The following is a 13,343-nucleotide window of genomic DNA, read 5'->3' on the forward strand; positions in this document are numbered from 1 at the left end:
TTGATCCTATTGGCTGACCTTACCTGATCCTATCTCATCTGAACTGGATATACAAATTACGAAGACAAATTGTTGAATACATCATTATTATCATCTTTTATTTCCAGAACATATTTGTGATGATTGACACTACCCCTGTTGTTATAAATATAGATATGTACAACAATTCAAAAACAATGTGTATTGAAAATACTTTATACTTAATGTGTTATTATTTCTCTCAATGGAACAGTAGTGATTTTTAAGGAGAAACCACATCAAAACGCTAGCTCCTAACTAGGGGCTAACCATGAGTAGACTATGTCGGACAGTAGCTTATGCACTGGAATGTTAATGTTAATCATTATCACACTCAACGGGCCTGTTTCTGAGGCACAGATTAAGCCTAGTTCTAGACTAAAAAGTATGCTCAATGGAGAACCTCCATTGAAATAGATTTTTAGTCCAGGACTAGCTGAGCTTAATCTGTGTCCGTGATACTGGCCTAAAAGTACCCCATGAGCTCCCTAATTACAGAAGTGTTCGGTGAAAGTATTGTTTTCTCATCAGTGCAAAATATGCAGTAAATGCCATGTATTCCCGTATTTAATTGTATCTCCTCTCAGCAGCAAAGATTTCAATGCATGTATTATGTGTTAGTTTGGATACATATTCATACATATTCAATGTTTCTGTTTCAGTGTGGGTGTGATGTGTATGTGCGTACATACAGTACCAGTCAAAAGTTTGGACACACCTACTCATTCAAGGGTTTTCTTTATTTTTACTATTTTCTTCATTGTAGAAAAATAGTGAAGACATCAAAACTATGAAATAACACATATGGAATCATGTAGTAACCAAAAAAAGTGTTAAACAAATCAAAATATATTTTAGATTTTAGATTCTTCAAAGTAAACACCCTTTGCCTTGATGACAGCTTTGTACACTCTTGGCATTCAACACTCAAAACTTTTTGGTTACTACATGATTCCATATGTGTTATTTCATAGTTTTGATGTCTTCGCTATTATTCTACAATGTAGAAAATAGTACAAATAAATAAAAACCCTTGAAAGAGTAGGTGTGTCCAAATTTGACTGGTACTGCACATGCGTGTACATGCTTTGTCCATGTGTGTGTGGATGGTCAGATTGCGAGCCATGACAAGTGTTGATCACCGGTCCAGCCAGTGTAGTGTGGGGTAGCGCTCAGACAGTATCCTGCGGATCTGAGTGCTCTGTGTCTTATCCCTGGTCTCCACTACACACTCCACCTGTGGGCACACAACACAGATTTAATCCTAATAATCTCTCACTGATAGTGCTACATACACAGACTGTCTGTCAACTGTATACAAACATTGGAGTGTCTAAACTAATTATACATTGAACCACTCATACACGTTTAGAACGTACCATTGCTATGTGGTTGTAGCATCTGTCCTGCCAACAGCAGATTGACATAAAGTGTAGTCAATTTATTTCAAAGGGCAGAAATAATCTGATTGGTTAAGGGCAGAACAAATCCGATTAGTTTCTAAAAGGTCAATGGGCAGAGTGAAGAGATGCACAATTTTTGAAAGCATTGCGTAGTGTCACACCCTGATCTGGTTCACCTGTCCTTGTGATTGTCTCCACCCCCTCCAGGTGTCGCTTATTATATATCTCTGTGTTTCCTGAACTCTCGCGAGTTCGTTTTGTTTGCCAAGTCAACCAGCGTTTTTCCTTGCTCCTATTTTTCCCCAGTCTCTGTTTGTTTCTCGTCCTCCTGGTTTCGACCTTTGCCTGTCCTGACTCCGAACCCACCTGCCTGACTACTCTCTCTGTTCTGAATACCAGCCTGCCTTTCCCCTTGTACTGTTTTTGTACTCATATCTGGTTTCTTACCCCTGCCTGGCCCGACCTCGAGACTGCCTATCGTCTGGTACTGTTTGGACTCTGACCTGGTTTATGAACTCTCGCCTGTCCCCCACCTGCCTTTGCCTACTCCCTTTGTTATAATAAATATCGAAGCTCTACCATCTGCCTCCTGTATCTGCATTTGGGTCTTGCCTTGTGCCCTTATAGCATAGATTAGAACTCAGAATCTTGTTAATGAAACTTTAATTTACATATTGTAACATTTTGAAATCCTTATTGTGTTACAGTAGTCAGACAAATGTGACAATATCTCTAAAATGCAACTGGTCTCCTGACTTGAGGCAAATAGTAAAATGTAGCAAGCTAGCAGCAACATGCTAAACTAATCAGAGCACGCTTGCTAGCTAAGCATTTAGCAACCTCTTAGCTACTCATGTTGATTAAATAGATAGCGCTAGCTAGCTAATATATAGTAAGTCAGCTAACATTTGCTTTATTGAATAAGCTATATAAATTTTAGCCAAGCTAAACAGAGCTAGTTGGCTAGCAGAAAGCTATCTCTTACTAATGTTGAGTCATAGAATAGAACTAGCTAGCTAGCTAGGTCTCAAATATACTAGTTAATCACATCGCACTTTATCAAAATATTTAATTGAATAAGCCATTTAAACTGAAACATTTGAATGGACTGTTATGCTTCCCCGGGGGCAGAAACATAAAATGCTAAGCTATCTCCTACTAATGTTGAATCAGAAAATAGAAATAGCTAGCAAGTTACAGTTTATGCTGCCATTGGGGCAGAAATGTTAGTTTGGGTCAAACTACTTATGGCTTGAGGCCATAAGGACAGACTTCAAGCACAAAAGGTCATTTTAAAAAGTCTTAACTGCCCTTGGGGCAGCCATTTGAATGCACTGTTTAAATGCTTTCCCAGGGGCAGTAATGTTAGTTAGGGCTAAGATCACTTTGGTGTCCTAAGGGGAGACTTCAAGCTCAAAAAGTAGTATTTACTGCCCTAGAGGCAGCCATGACTTATCTAAGTTATATCCTATGGTTATCTTCACCCAAACTAATATTACTTCCCCTGGAGCAGCATTTAAACAGGGTATTAAAATTTCTAATTTATTAGGCTTAATCTTACCAATTATTTTTGCTCCATATAATCTTCTAATTTACTGGCATATTTGAGACCTAGCTAGCAAGCTCTAACTTATGATTTAACATTTGCTTAGCCCGTTAGTTCAGTTTAGCGTAGCATTTTACATTTCTTCCTCCAGATAAGCATAACAGTTCATTCCAATTTTTAAGTTTATATAATTAGCTTACTCAAGTAAATATTTTAAGTGGGAGTTGACTTACTGGTATATTTGAGACCTAGCTATCTAGCTCTATTCTATGACTCAACGTTAGTAAGAGATAGCTATCTGCTAGCCAACCACCTCTGTTAAGCTTAGCATTTTACGTTGCTGCCTCTTGGGCAGCTTAACTGTCCATCCACATTTTTGTTCATATAGCTGCTTCAATGTAAAGATGTCCGATGCAGAAATCGCTCCGCCATTTCCTGGTTGCAAAAATGTAATTAGTTCACCTATTTCACGCCCTGACCTTAGAGATCCCTTTTATTCTCTATTTGGTTAGGTCAGGGTGTGACTAGGGTGGGAAATCTATGTTTCTATTTCTTTGTTGGCCTAGTATGGTTCCCAATCAGAGGCAGCTGTTTGTCGTTGTCTCTGATTGGGGATCATACTTAGGCAGCCCTTTTTCCCACCTTAGATTGTGGGATCTTATTTTTGGCACTGCTGTATGCCCTACTGAACGTTACGTTTTTGTTTTGTATTCATTTTGGTTTTGTTTCGGTGTTCATCTAATAAAGAATGATGTACGCTTACCACGCTGCACCTTGGTCCGATCCTTCAATCAACGAACGTAACAGCCTAATTTTAGTTTGTGGCAAAACAAGCAAGTATAGTGTAGAGAATCATTGTAAACCGCTGTGAAATATCTTTTCCATAACCAAAAATAGTATTTTCCGCTGTTTGAAGCTAGTGTACAAAACCAAAAGTAAAAGACGCAAAAACTAAACTTAAGAACTGTAAGCATAGAAATAGTGCACATAGAACAGAGCTACCGCTTCTTGGACTTGCTTTCAATGAGAATGACAGATCTATAACTCACATTTCTATCTGAATTTGGTCGGATTGCCAAAAAAGTTACATATTGCACCTTTAACATTTCAATGAAGCAAATGCTAGCTGACTTTCTTGTATATTTGACACCTAGCTAGCTCTATTTATTAATTCAACATGAATAGCTAAGAGGTTTCTAAATGCTTAGCTAGCCAGCTTGCTCTGATTAGCTTAGCATGTTGTTGCTAGTTTGCTACATTTTATTGTTTGCTTCAAGTCAGGAGACCAGTTGTACTGTAGAGATATTGTCACATTTGTCTGACTACTGTAGCACAATAATGATTTCAAAACGTTACAACATGTAAATGAACGTTTTATTTACAAGATTCTGAGTTCTAACCTGTGCCATGTTTTCAAAAGTTGTGCGTCTGTTAAACTCCACCCAGAGCCGTATCTTTAGAGTTAGGTCAACCTTTAGAATTTTGAATATTGTTTTACTTCTAAACATTAGGTTACATAGCATTGTTTAAATATTCCCCATCAAATGTTAATAGAGCCCGCCAGCTTGTAGTCCTAAAAAACGGAAATGAGTTACTTCTGGTTCTTTCAACCATTCCTATGGGGAAAATAAATGGGGAAAGAATAGGGTTTTGGGATAAATGCCAAAAACAAGGTCTGAGGTAACAGGCTTAGGAGATCTTATAAGTTCTATGAGATAATATCAGCCAGTTAACATGACCTTTATAAATTAGGAAGGTTATGCTTTTTTTGATGACATAAATCAAATCAAATTCTATTTGTCACATGCGCCGAATAAAACAGGTGAAGACGTGCTTATTTACAAGCCCTTAACCAACAATGTAGTTCAAGAAACAGATTTGTTCTGCCATAAATCTATCAGATTCGTTCTGCCCTTAGAACAAAGTTGACTGGACTTTATGTCAACCTGCGACCCAACACTCTCCCAACACACTCAACGCACCTGAAGTCCCAATTGGGGGGGGGGGGGGGGGGGGGGGGGGAGAGAAGGCTAAGGCTGTCGTACCTGGGCCTTGAAGAGATCACCTCTGTCACTGTGTCTCCGGTGGCAAATATTCAACAACCTGAGAGAGATAGTGAGAAAAAGAGAGATAGTGAGATGGAGGATGAAAAGAACAAAAGAAAGAAACAGTGGATGAGAAGGAAGAGAGGAGCAGACTAAATTCACATTGTTCTTTGTGTTAGAGGATTTGTATGATCATCCTGCCAGTTAAAGCCTCCTCCTGTCCTGTGGCTTATTCTGACATGATTGGATGTGGGAGAACAGGGTCACAGGGACAGATTGGTCACAGTGGCATTACTGTCACTAAGAGAGAGTTGTCTAAATATGCGCACCGTAATCTAACTATACACACTCATCTCCATCCATATGTAGCACAGATATCAGGAATTTGTTGATTAATAAGCTCTGGCAGTACTGGGTTATTGTGAGTCTGTATGACCACACACTGATATGTGTGTGTGACGTGTGTGTGTTTCAGATAAATAGAGAGTAATCGACCTCTTATACACTGGGGTATTTATATTCAAATGTACAGTATAGGTCATAACTATCTGTTCTTCTGTTAGAGTTTAGCTCACTTGATGTCCTCTCTTGCCAGCATGTCCAGTAGCTTGGCCATGTCCCCCGGAAAGTCCCCCAGCTGCACTGTAAACTTGCTGACGCGGTCATCCAGAACCAGGGCGCGGTCAACACACTGTCTGATCAGGTCCAACTCCATGTTAGCACTGCTAACCACCACAGCTACCCTGCAGCGGGCAGACAAGGAGATAGATGCAGAATCAGTTCATCGGAATATCAACAGGTTACATTTTGGACACTATGGTGTGAATCCTAGTTTCCACTTAAGTCCAATTTTCATTTAGTCATGCATGTACAATATGTCAATGGGAGGCAAAGTCTTAGGATTCACTCCTATGTTTTGGTACAGTAAAAACACCATGACAGTGTGCAAACCCACCTTTTGCCCTTTAGCTCTGGTAGTTGCCCAGCCAAGATGGCCGCTAGTCCCATGGCTCCCTCTGTGTCCACTGTGGAGCGTTCAAACTCCTGGAACCTCAGCATGGCTACCAGAGAGTCCTCCTCTCTGAGGAGAAGAGATAGAGGTCAGGGAGTCTCAGAGAGAGAGAGAAAAATATTATATAATATAATAATATTATCAAAACACTCTACTGCACTCTGGGCTCAAATAAGAGACCATCTTCCTCTCATATGCTCCTAAATATTTAGCTGTACGAGCTGGAAGTGGGTCTGGAAACATATTCACCCAGATAATACATTGAATGGCAAAATTATATTTGTGTCGTTAGGCGCAACAAGCTAAGCAACAAGCCATCATTGTAAATAAGAATTTGTTCTTAACTGACTTGCCTAGTTAAATAAAGGTTAAATATATATATATATATATATATATATATATATATATATATTTCTTTAAAAAAAAAGTTCTTACATTTGTGTTTCTTGTCCGCTGCGCTCTGGCTGTTGTTACATTTGTATCATATTGCAGTGAGCAAAGTCAATAGATTGTATAATTTCACCTCATCTGTGAGAGTGAGAGGAAATTCAGCTACTCTTAAGTGCTTGTTTATTACTAGAAGTTTAACCAACTTCGGCCCTTAGATTTTATCTAGGTCTTACAGACAAAAATAAAGGAGACTTTTAAATATTTAAAAATAACCGGCTATTGGTTGGATTATTGCAACTAATCACATGTTTTGGGTTGTATTCCCGTTGGGATTAGTCCCTGAACCCATAAGAGACCATGTAGAAATATACAAATGCTTCCTTCTTTTCTATCTGTAAAAGGCTAAGGCAGAGACATATTTTTGCTTTTAACACTCTGTTTGCTCCTCAGTTCATGCACCTTGATTGGAGAGCGAGGTAGCGGCAGTGTTCACTTCCCTTTGCACCCCACCTGTGAGAACCATGGTTGCACCTTTACAACGCATAGAACTGCTAGTCTCTAGCCCAAACCATTCAAAATGTATAACTCATATGACAGGAGCTACATTTTTTTCCCTGTCTACTGCAGATTTTCAGGTCACATTTGATAATTTCATAAACCCTGTCAAGCGGGCTGCTAACTCATGTTACCTAGCTGGCTAACAACCTGGTAACTTGCCCAGTAAGATGGCCCTGGAAGAAAGGAAAGGGGATCTTGGATAGCTCCTCCGAGATAGGATTCATATGGGCCTAATCACTTTTCTGGTGCTCCTAAATACTTTGGTGCTTCTAACCTTTTTAAAGTTGGGAGCATTAGTGCTACCAATTTAGAGTCCTGGAAACACTCAGGGCACTGGGGAACTGAGGGACGTATATGTCCATATATGTAGAAAACTATGACTATGGCAAATGTGTGGTGAGAGATACCAGCCCCTTCCATAGAGATGTAGTACCTGACAGTAATGACTTTGTCCACAAATTTCTTAGCCAGCTGGAAGGTGTGGGTCCCCAGTGAGTGCTCAAATAGATCTGGGGATAGAGAGTGGGATATATGCATTAGGTTCAGTGAGTAGTGCCATGACAATTGATATCTATTTAAGAAAAAGAAAGACCATATCACAGGGAGTAGATTTGGGTTCAGATAGCCTACAGGGGTACAAGGGAACAGTACCTCCATAAAGCTTCCTGTTGGGGATGCTGTAAAGTTCACTAGTTACTGGTCTGCCTGTTTTGAGGGACTGTAGTAGCAGTGGGAATCCTTCTGGTTCAACTCCCTGTCAAAGAGAACATGGTACATGAATCCCAATATTATTTTGGAGATTTTGGAGAGCATGGTTACAACTTACTCACGGTGACAATAGTACACTAAACAAATATTGAGAGTGAGGAAACACTTACTATGACAGTGATGCGTGAGTTGAGGTGTTTGATGGCTGCTGCTGTGCTGACCAGTAGACTACACTGCCCACCTGTGGGCACAATGACTGCATCTAGTTTGGGCACCTGCTCATAGATCTCCATGCCTACAGTGCCCAGCCCTGCTACGTACACAGCACTATCATCCCTGAGAGAGACAGAAGAGGAAGAGAGAAAATAGAAAGAGAGATACAATATAACCATGTGTCCATGTACCAGGGTCACATTGTCCCCACTGTACAGTACATGTTTTGAGACAAAGGAGAGCTATGGGACAGGCACCCATCTATGTGGGGTAACCACCAAAGCAGTCTATCGCCTAGGTGACTTACTCTTCCAGGCAGAGGTATCCGTTCTCCTTGGCCAGGTGACGGGCGTGGTTCAGTGAGTCCCTGGCGGTACTACCGTAGGAGATGACCATTGCGCCGTAGTCTCGGTATATCCTGAGGTGGGGCTGGGCACAGCTGGCTGGCATGATGACAAATACTGGGATCCTCAACTCCACCGCATGGTGAGCCACGGCCATGGAGAAGCTACAGTCTTTAGCTACGATCACCCCCTTCTTCTGCTGCTCCTGTAGAGAGGGATAGGCGTTAGCTAACTGATAAAGGGATTATTATTTATTTTGCTTGTTAGCTTCTTGTTAACTTCTTGTTAGCAGGGTTGCAAAATTCCTGGAACCTTCAATAAATTCCCTGGTTTTTCAGAAATTGGAAGTTGGAAGATTCCGGATTTCCTGCTTATTCCCTCCCGATTCCGGGACTCCTCCAACTGGGATTTTGGGAAAAACAGGTAATTTATTGAAAGTTCCAGAAATGTTGCAACCTATGTGTTAGCTACTTGTTAGCTTGTTGGTTACTTGTTTTGATAAATTAGCTGTTCCCCAGCTGGGATGATTTGGGAAATGCATTGGGATTCATACCTGGTTGAGGGAGCTGAGTAGGTATAAAACACCTCTCTCCTTTACGGAGCCTGTGTAGTGGAGGTGCTCCTTCTTTAGGAAGATCTCCATGCCATACTGTTTGGACAGTCTGGAGTACTGGGAACACAAAGAAGCAGAATGCCAATAAGCTTCTGCATGAAGCAGGAGCCATCGTCTAAAGTATTTACTTTTAGAAAACAAACTACTACCTAGAATAAAAAGGTTCTTTGACCGTCCCTCCACAAAATAACCATTTTTAAGAACCCTTTGGTAAAAAGGTTTTACCTGGATACAAAATGGTTCTCCTAGACTCCTACAGGCTGGGGACTTCCAAATAACCCTTTATGGTTATAGGTAGAACCTTTTTTCCAAGGGTGTACAGAAGGCTCTGAACTGGAGCTGGCATACCGTACAAGGGGTCTTCTGCATCACTGACTGGATTTTGAAGGCTGCAGCACTGATGTCCTCGAAGCGGAGGTACTCAGGCTTGGGTGGTGGGACTGCTTTGCGCTCGCTGCCTCTCTTCTTGTTAGTCTTGGGTGGGTCCATTAGCTGGATCTCAGGGGCGCCCACCACCTTGGTCTCAAACGTTTTGACTTCCCCATTGAGGCACTCCTCCTCAATACCAAAGTCCTTCAGGCGCTCTGGGTGGATGAGCGTGGGCCGCCAGCCCGCAACCCCGTTACAGATGGGGGCGTCCTTGTTGCAGGTACTCTTGGAGGAGGTGGAGCAGCCCTGTTTAGTTGGCCCAAGACGCTGCTCCTCGCTGGTGGAGAGAGGGAGAGAAACAGGGCTTGAAGAGTAGTGGTTGGGTTTCTGTAGTGTTGGATATAGCTCTTACCGTTATACACATGCATTTCAGGTCAACAGTCTCAGCAATGGGCTGCACTCTCTCAGAAAAAAGGGTTCCAAAAGGGTTCTTCAGCTGTCACCATAGGAGAACCCTTTTTGGTTCCAGGTAGGACCATTTTTTGGTTCCATCTAGAACCCTCTGTGGAAAAGGCTCCACATGGAACCCAAAAGGGTTCTACCTGGAACCAAAAGTGTTCTACCTGGAACCAAAATGGGTTCTTCAAAGGATTCTTCTATGGGGTCAGCCAAAGAACCCTTTTAGGTTCTAGATAGCACCATTTTTTCTAATAGTGTAGAGTGACGAGAGTGAGCAGGAGGAGAGCATTTCTAAATTCCAAATTGACCCCTAACCCTTATCATTTCTGTTTCCGAAAGAATTTAATAGGAAATAATATGGTAATCAGTTCACCTTGCCTTCTGAAAGACTGGGTGGAGGTTTTGGGAGTAAGGTTTGTACGTGTGTGTGAACACGTGGGAATAAGCCACTGCTTTACATTATCTGGGAGTGATGGCAGTGACCTTGTTCTTTGTACAATATAAGATAATCTACACAGATCTTTCCATGTCCAGGTACACCAGGGTGTCCCTTATGATTACCAGAGTTTTGGCCTATTAACCACACACATATTCAAGCATGCACGCACACCTGCTCACACACACACACACACACACACACACACATGGCTCTAAGGTTAGGGAATGGTTGGAAGGAATTGATTCACCTTTCTTGTTCTCAGAGTTTCACTTCTGCTTGATATATTTAATCTCTGGTTAAAGAATGTCTGCACATGATTTATAATTATTGAATAGTCTTTCAAATCAGTCTTTGGTACACACAATAATTACCTATAGGGTAACACTTGACATAACCTGTCATAATATGGTCATAGCACTGTCATGACCCATATATTTACACCTGTTGTGACATATATTGTGTTATTTTATGGCTGGTTATGACACCTACATAAGTGTCAAAACTCACATTTATTCCAATTACTTTTTCCCTGCCAAGAAGTATATTTTCGTTTGAAAGTTTGTTTCTTAAATCCTTTGTTGTTGTTGTTGTAATCAATTCTTTACAGTCATGTTTTTTTCATCCTATTTTAAATGACTTGTAGAAAACACACTTTATGACACTCTCATGAAGCATTATGACCACCCTGAGTCACTTTACTTGGACTAAGAAAATACACTTTGCGACACTGTCAAGAAGCATTATGACCATCCTGTGTCACTTTACTTGGAATAAGAAAATACACTTTATGACGCTGTCAAGAAGCATTATGACCATCATAATCATACAAGCCAGATAGGCCTATCACGTACAAGGATGGTGTCTTGTCCTGCTCCTGAAATCTTATCCTGCATTCATTCCAGTCATCATCAACAGAGCATTAGGGTAGGTGCATGTCTGACATTAACGTGTGCACAATTAAAATGTTCATTTAATATGATCAATAAAAAATATTACAAAAAAATATATATAGATAACAAACATACTGTTGACATGTACTTTAGGCTATGGTGTTTTGGAATGTTTTGCCTTGTGTGGTAGATTTTGTGGGTTTTTACACTCTTATGTAGGTGTCATAATCAGCCATAAAATAACTATGGTGGTAGATTTTGTGGGATTTTACACTCTTGTGTAGGTGTCATAACAGCCTTAAAATAACGCAATAGATGTCACAACAGGTGTAAATATATGACAGTGCTATCACCACATTATGACAAGTTATGACAACTGTCAGCTGTTGTGACATAATATGTCATGGTTATGACCGTGTTATAATGCTGGGTGTCATGTAAAGTGTTACCAAATATAGCATGTGATGAGTAATGTAGAATCAGACAGACACTTATTGTTGATTTAATTGGATTGTTATTAATACCAATACTTAATATAATAGTACTAAAATCATGTAATTACTTTTTCTTCATGTCAAAACATTGTCGAATTGTTCTGATAATAGTTAATTAGATCGATAATATATTTCAAACATCACATTTATTTATGAAGCCCTTTTTACATCAGCACATGTGACAAAGCGCATATACAGAAACCCAGCCTAAACCTCCAAAGAGAACCAATCTAACCATGTTTTTGTGTTTATGATAGATAGTTACAAGATATTATCCACTATATACAAAACATCAAGAACACCTGCTCTTTCCATGACATAGACTAACCAGGCGACTCCAGGTGAAAGCTATGATGCCTTATTGATGTCACTTGTTAAATCCACTTCAGTCAGTGTAGATGAAGGGGAAGGAGACAGGTTAAAGAAGGATTTTTAAGCATTGAAACACTTGAGACATGGATTGTGTATGTGTGCCATTCAGAGGATAAATGGGCAAGACAAAATATTTAAGTGCCTTTGAACGGGGTATGCTAGTAGGTGCCAGGCGCACCGGTTTGTGTCAAGAACTGCAACACTGCTGGGTTTTTCACACTAATAAGTTTCCTGTGTGTATCAAGATTGGTCCACCACCCAAAGGACATCCAGCCAATTTGACAGAACTCTGGGAATAACTTTTAACACCTAATGCATGCAATCATAGAAAATTGACACTATAATTGACTTTATAATGTTGAGGAGAGACTGACATTAACCATTAAGCAGTAGACTATTTTGTATCCCTCAACAGGCTCCTACATTTTGCTCACAATATTCACTGCTGAAATGGATAGACTTCACGGTATAATTCAAACCAGCTGGTAGACTTTAACTTCACTTTAAGTTTCCATTGTGGTGCCAGCTACTGTGGACCAGGGGAGAGCAGGAGCAGGGGAGGCTCGATGGGGTGGAGGGGCTGGTTCAGGTGGAGGAGGATGGGGATCAGAGAGGGCTTTAGAGGCTTAAGATTTGGGGACAGGAGATGCTGGATGATGAGACAGTGGTTTACTGGTGGATGTAGAGGACTTGGTAGATTCTTTTGGCACAAGGAGAAGGAGGAGGAAGATGGTGGAGGGTTAAGGTTGTGACTGGCGGGCTTGGTTGACTTTGGGTAGAGAGAAGAGGCGGTGCAGGGGAAGAATGAAGGGGAATGAGGTGCTACAGGAGTCACAGCAGGAATCACTACAGGAGTCAATATAGCTGGAGGCTTTGGGGGCTCCTCTGGGTGGGTGGGGGGGGGGTGCTGAGGTAGGGAATCCCTCTCTGTCTAGTAGGGTACTCTGGGTGGTTGATGAATCTGTAGTGTCCCACCTCTGCCAGAAGGGGTCATTCTCACTGTCGTTGAATCCCACTCTGCTGGGCGATCCATCACCGGCGTAGTTGGCGTAGATGAACTGGGCGGCAAAGTTCATCCTGGACCAAAAACTTTTCAGCTATAGTCCAAGGATCCACTCTAGATAAGTTCCGAAAAGTCCTCTCCCTGCTCCTCCTGTGTGTGTGGCACGTCCAGGAGTGTGTTGGACAGTGTGCCAGCTCAGAGCGCTCCCATGGTGTTAACTGCGCTGCCCTAGATCCCTTCCTGGGGCTATTTAAGGTGGGATTAGCCTGGGGTACATGCCTAGTGGCACTCAGTCTTCAAATCCAACCTGCCTCCAGCCCTGGCCCCTCCCTCCCCTTGGCTCTATTCTAGTCCAAGATCTGGATTAAACCTCCAGGTCTGTGACGTGTTGCTAATCAGATGCTCTAAGGGGATAGATTTGGACTTACAGTTTATCTAGGGAACAATGATCTGGGGGCTTGGGCAGT

At 41.3% G+C, this 13,343-nt stretch overlaps 1 protein-coding gene across 1 annotated transcript; it reads right to left on the minus strand.

Moving 5' to 3' along the window:
• Positions 1-1,023: 1,023 nt before the first annotated feature.
• On the minus strand, positions 1,024-13,082 carry LOC115193948 (L-threonine ammonia-lyase-like). Its single transcript, XM_029753100.1, has 11 exons — positions 12,849-13,082; positions 9,199-9,556; positions 8,791-8,907; positions 8,201-8,442; positions 7,851-8,016; positions 7,624-7,726; positions 7,406-7,481; positions 5,968-6,093; positions 5,588-5,755; positions 5,013-5,070; positions 1,024-1,255 (listed from the first exon to the last, which is right to left on the minus strand). The coding sequence occupies exons 1-11, from the start codon at positions 12,947-12,949 to the stop codon at positions 1,157-1,159; spliced, it is 1,614 nt and encodes a 537-aa protein (XP_029608960.1). The 5' UTR covers positions 12,950-13,082; the 3' UTR covers positions 1,024-1,156.
• Positions 13,083-13,343: the final 261 nt, after the last annotated feature.

The sequence above is a fragment of the Salmo trutta genome, chromosome 5 (genome assembly GCF_901001165.1).
Source record: "Salmo trutta chromosome 5, fSalTru1.1, whole genome shotgun sequence".
In the NCBI taxonomy this organism is placed as follows: Eukaryota; Metazoa; Chordata; class Actinopteri; order Salmoniformes; family Salmonidae; genus Salmo; species Salmo trutta.

What these genes read in the sequence shown, in the direction of transcription:
- LOC115193948 (XM_029753100.1), bottom strand. Translation starts at nt 12,949, where the DNA reads ATGAACTTTGCCGCCCAGTTCATCTACGCCAACTACGCCGGTGATGGA. An exon ending in GGATACCTCTGCCTGGAAGA is followed by an intron (nt 8,017 to 8,200) that starts GTAAGTCACCTA and finishes TGTCTCTCTCAG; the next exon opens with GGATGATAGTGCTGTGTACG. An exon ending in CCAGAGCTAAAGGGCAAAAG is followed by an intron (nt 5,756 to 5,967) that starts GTGGGTTTGCAC and finishes TGCCCGCTGCAG; the next exon opens with GGTAGCTGTGGTGGTTAGCA.